The sequence below is a fragment of the Bremia lactucae genome, linkage group LG13 (assembly GCF_004359215.1).
Source record: "Bremia lactucae strain SF5 linkage group LG13, whole genome shotgun sequence".
Classification (NCBI taxonomy): Eukaryota; Oomycota; class Peronosporomycetes; order Peronosporales; family Peronosporaceae; genus Bremia; species Bremia lactucae.
In genome coordinates, this window is record NC_090622.1 from 392,251 (window position 1) to 397,686 (window position 5,436).

The following is a 5,436-nucleotide window of genomic DNA, read 5'->3' on the forward strand; positions in this document are numbered from 1 at the left end:
TCTTCCCCGTAGGGTGATAGTTTTATGACAAATCACACGTTCTATAATTGCAAGCAAATACGTAATGGAAGTAACACTCGTGTTGCACACTTTTTCTATGCTAAATGCTGCTTAACCCTGCCCTAAACTAAACCAGAGGTAGGAGAATGTCCCTCTTTTTTTGCATATAAATAATGTTTACGCACATAATCCGGTAATGAAGAATAATCTCTTCACAAAATTGTCTTCTAATAGTTCTGCTTGGAAATAGAAAATATATACGCAGCCGCTCGCGTCTGTCCGCTGTCCTTATGCTGTGCAAAAAAGTGGCTGCATTGATTTACTCGGTTAAATAGGGCGTGTTCATTAGACTGTAATGTTGTAAATCTTATCCGAGCCCTTCTATCTTCTTCAAGGAAACCCATTCTGAATGTCATAATGCAATAGCCTCGCTTATCTCGCTGCAATGAAGGGTGTTGCCCCGTTCACGCCTACTCTCGTGACACCCGATCAGGCGCTTCGTTACGAGCGCCAAGCTCAAGAATTGTTAGGTGACACTCTTCGCGAATTTGACGCACACGTTGCTGCATGTAAAAGTGGAGAAAACCCGCTGCACGACAAGTGGCACTGGAAGGCGCTTAAAATGCACGAAAGTCTTGATGTATACAAGGAGCGACAGCCAACGCATCCGGCGCTAAATGTTATACCTAGTAAGATGTCATTTGAAACAATGTCCAGTCATTCATTCGACTCGGTAATAGACCAACCTGTGAAGCCAGCGCAAGCAGTTGCAATGGCGGCATTTACGCCTGAAATGCCCCTTTCTGCATCGTCTGAGGCTGTAACGGGGTCATCTTCGATCGCCTCAGTAGTTATAACGGGGCACATTAGTGGCAGCCTCAACGACGCCATGTACGGAGTCGTGGCGACAGATACAGCCGAGTTACAGCTTCGGCTGCGCTATATGGCGGACGCAGCGGTGCTTGACACAGCTATGATCAACTGCATTCACAAGCCAAGCGCAGACGAGCCTTTTCGGTTCCTTGGTTTGCAATGGCTTGTCCGTGGCGAACCTTCTCGCAAGAAGACCAGCTCTCGTCATTCTCGTGATTTTGTTCTCCTTGTGGCGTCAGGTGTCGTGCAACACAAGATCGCAGCAACGGCAGAGATTCAAGAGATTGGATACAACTTGTATCAGTCGGTGGACATACAAGATTGTGAAGGTTTGGAGACGCCAAAACTTACCCGAGGCTGGCTTTCGACTTGTTTACTATTTGCACCGATTCAAAACAGCCAAAATCACATGAGCGTCTTCTCTCGGGGGTTTGCTGACTTTAAGGGTAAGATGCAGGATCACCAGGCAACGAGTATGATGGCAACGCTGATGCTCGCTGGGGCAACACAGGCGACGACTTGCGGCCAACACAAGAAGCTGAGCTGGTTGCTTAGCTCCAAAGGCGCTGCAGAAGAATTTCGTCAAATGCAGCCAAAGTCCGAGGCTTCACTAAAATGCTGCGGCATTTGCGAGCGCAAGTTTGGTATTTTAAGTAGCGTGGCGTCGTGCAACTTGTGTCTGGTAAGCATATGCTCACGATGCCGCATTAGCCGCGATCTATGCTTTGTCAAGCGGCCCAGTAACATAATGCAGCATCGGAATCAGAGTGAAGATCAAGACGCCACTATTCAAGTGCAAAGACGAGTTGCTGTGTTTTGCAAAAATTGCAAAGTGACTGCCAGCAATTTGGATGCTCGTGTCATGGTGCGGCGACAAGTCGAAGCTGGCAAAAAGCAGCGGGACGATAACTCGAAGGTTTGCAGGATAAGTGGAGGCAAAACAACATTTTTAGATACTCCGGGTGATTTAAAGCTTGAATCTTCCGACCCCTTGATTGCCTTGTCGCTATCATCATTTCAAGACCGCGATAGTATCAATGAGGAGACACGCCTGGAGCTGACCTCATACAAACATCGACTGCAGCACCAACATCAATACGCAGGCGAAGAACCCGAACTATCTTGCATACGTCTGTCAGCACCAGACATGGAAAGCTCTCAAGCAGAATTAGTACGGAGAATGCAGGAGCTGCAGATGAAATCGGAGTCCGTGTACCAACTCACGAGCCAGATGAATGTTGGCATGCGATACCAGCACATCTATCCTTCAAACTCTAGTGCTTTCATCTCTGAGTTGGATTAAATCACCAGCAGAAACGACGGAATTTCTCGAGGTGTATCTTTTTATCGTTTAAGATGCCGTACAATGTATAGGTTTCAATATTTCTTCACTCAGTGTTGATGCTTCTTATGATGTTTCAAACCTTTCATGATTAGAGAATATTTTGATGTTTGGATGTATTTGAATCAGCAAAAAATAAAAAAATAATAATTATTCGTACAATCCTAACCTATCTGTCGTAATTGACTGCGTACTCAATTTATTGTTGTTTCAAATTAATAAATCACCGTTTCAATGACATTGAGCGCTCGAACCCTTCTAATAACTGCTTTTAAGGAGCGAAAAGAACAATTAAAGCGTCTGCCTTTGGAACATGTCTTTTAAAGTCGGTCTACCTGGAACATGTCAAAGTAAGTGATCAACATTTCGATAAATGAATTTTGCATTTAATTCATTGAGCGAAGTTTTTTTAGTTCCTCTTCTATCTTATTTTCCACTAAATAAGCTGCATTGTAACGGGGTGTTTCGTTACATGAAATTAACACTTAAATGTTGTTAATTAATATATTATTTGAAAGATAGATAATAGTTGGAGGATATTACTTTCAATAGTAATGTTCAGAAATCTTATCCATAAATACATACAGGCCATTATATCTATTTATCCCGCAGACTATTCAACTGTAGATGTAAACAAAAGAGAGTGACAGATAAGATTAGATAAGATTTCAATTGCATGTTTAGTATTAGCTTCTAATTAAGTTAGAGTTTACAGATAAAGAAGAGATACTCAATTATATTAATACAATTTTCATTTTACCCTCTTTAAGCTAGTTACCTTAAAGAGAAGTCTTCCTCTTCACGTTCTAGTGTACGTGAAATAACGTAAGGCACCACTCGCAACAGAAGCAGTGCGAAGTGGACTTGTACTGAAGCAGTACAAATCGTAGTGCTCCGTTACGCCTGGTAGCACTTTGTAGTCCGTCCAAGGACCACATTTTCCTTTATCTAACATGGACATGTTAGATGATAGTGGGAATATGCATCACGTTTCCCGTGAAAGCTACTCCTTTCTAAATGACATAGAAAGGATTGCGGTCGAACGAATGGATTCGAACGTAAAAAACGATGCAATCTTGGCAATGCTGTCCAATTTGGAAGGAGATGCCCTCCATTCAGCCATCGCCAAGTTCATACAACATGAACTTGACGAGATGAAGGAGAAGGAAGCCTTGCTGAATCAGCAAGGCTCTCAACAGGCAGAACTGTTGAGGTTACAACAGGTACAGACCCCTGTACCTGGGATGACGCAAACGCGTCGTCCTAAAGCCTTAAAGATTGACATCTCTTAGTATAGGGAGTCAAAGAAGGCTCCCTCGTAAGCCAGTTTGTCGAGTTGAACGATGCCATAAAGGCATGTCATACCGTCGACAAGCAAATGCAAGTCGCATTTGCTCAATCAAATTTGGCAGGTCGTGCCAAAACTTGGGCATTGGGCCTTATGTGCGCGACCCATACGTCTTTGGGTCGCTAGAGGCTTTTAAAGCCCGGCTCAAACAGACGTTGGAACTGCCAAGGGCTGAGTTNACTATTCAAGTGCAAAGACGAGTTGCTGTGTTTTGCAAAAATTGCAAAGTGACTGCCAGCAATTTGGATGCTCGTGTCATGGTGCGGCGACAAGTCGAAGCTGGCAAAAAGCAGCGGGACGATAACTCGAAGGTTTGCAGGATAAGTGGAGGCAAAACAACATTTTTAGATACTCCGGGTGATTTAAAGCTTGAATCTTCCGACCCCTTGATTGCCTTGTCGCTATCATCATTTCAAGACCGCGATAGTATCAATGAGGAGACACGCCTGGAGCTGACCTCATACAAACATCGACTGCAGCACCAACATCAATACGCAGGCGAAGAACCCGAACTATCTTGCATACGTCTGTCAGCACCAGACATGGAAAGCTCTCAAGCAGAATTAGTACGGAGAATGCAGGAGCTGCAGATGAAATCGGAGTCCGTGTACCAACTCACGAGCCAGATGAATGTTGGCATGCGATACCAGCACATCTATCCTTCAAACTCTAGTGCTTTCATCTCTGAGTTGGATTAAATCACCAGCAGAAACGACGGAATTTCTCGAGGTGTATCTTTTTATCGTTTAAGATGCCGTACAATGTATAGGTTTCAATATTTCTTCACTCAGTGTTGATGCTTCTTATGATGTTTCAAACCTTTCATGATTAGAGAATATTTTGATGTTTGGATGTATTTGAATCAGCAAAAAATAAAAAAATAATAATTATTCGTACAATCCTAACCTATCTGTCGTAATTGACTGCGTACTCAATTTATTGTTGTTTCAAATTAATAAATCACCGTTTCAATGACATTGAGCGCTCGAACCCTTCTAGTAACTGCTTTTAAGGAGCGAAAAGAACAATTAAAGCGTCTGCCTTTGGAACATGTCTTTTAAAGTCGGTCTACCTGGAACATGTCAAAGTAAGTGATCAACATTTCGATAAATGAATTTTGCATTTAATTCATTGAGCGAAGTTTTTTTAGTTCCTCTTCTATCTTATTTTCCACTAAATAAGCTGCATTGTAACGGGGTGTTTCGTTACATGAAATTAACACTTAAATGTTGTTAATTAATATATTATTTGAAAGATAGATATAGATAGAGATATCACTTTAAATAAAAATGTTCAGAATCTAATCCATAAATACAAACAGGAAATTATACCTATTAATCCCGCAGACGATTCAACTGTGACGTAACAAAACAGAGTCACAGTAAGTTAGATAAGATCAATTGCACGCCCACCACAACTTCTAATCAAGCAAGAGAAACAGATAAAAACAGATACTCAATTATATGAATACAAAGTACAGCGTACCCGCATTAAGCCAGCTACCTTAAAGAGAAGTCTTCCTCTGCACGTACTAGTGTACGTGAAATAACGTAAGGCACCACTCGCAACAGAAGCAGTGCGAAGTGGACTTGTACTGAAGCAATACAAATCGTAGTGCGCCGTTACACCTAGTAGCACGTTGTAGTCCGTCCAAGGACCACATTATCCCCATCTAACATGGACATAATAGATGATAGTGGGAATACGCATCACGTTTCCCGTGAAAGCTACTCCTTTCCAAATGACATAGAAAGGAGTGCGGTCGAACGAATAAATCCGAACGTAAAAAACGATGCAATCTTGGCAATGCTGTCCAATTCAAAAAGAAATGCCCTCCATTCAGCCATCGCCAAGTTCATACAACATGAACTTA

General features: G+C 42.3%; 2 protein-coding genes across 2 annotated transcripts; both read left to right on the forward strand.

Moving 5' to 3' along the window:
* Positions 1 to 445: 445 nt before the first annotated feature.
* On the forward strand, positions 446 to 2,176 carry CCR75_006016 (uncharacterized protein; the record flags this gene model as incomplete). The annotated part of the gene is made up of 1 exon (XM_067964090.1): positions 446 to 2,176. One exon carries the CDS (start codon positions 446 to 448, stop codon positions 2,174 to 2,176), a length of 1,731 nt encoding a protein of 576 aa, XP_067817262.1.
* A 1,644-nt stretch (positions 2,177 to 3,820) lies between these two features.
* On the forward strand, positions 3,821 to 4,261 carry CCR75_006017 (uncharacterized protein; the record flags this gene model as incomplete). Its single annotated transcript, XM_067964091.1, has 1 exon — positions 3,821 to 4,261. The coding sequence occupies one exon, from the start codon at positions 3,821 to 3,823 to the stop codon at positions 4,259 to 4,261; it is 441 nt and encodes a 146-aa protein (XP_067817263.1).
* Between the last annotated feature and the right edge of the window lie 1,175 nt (positions 4,262 to 5,436).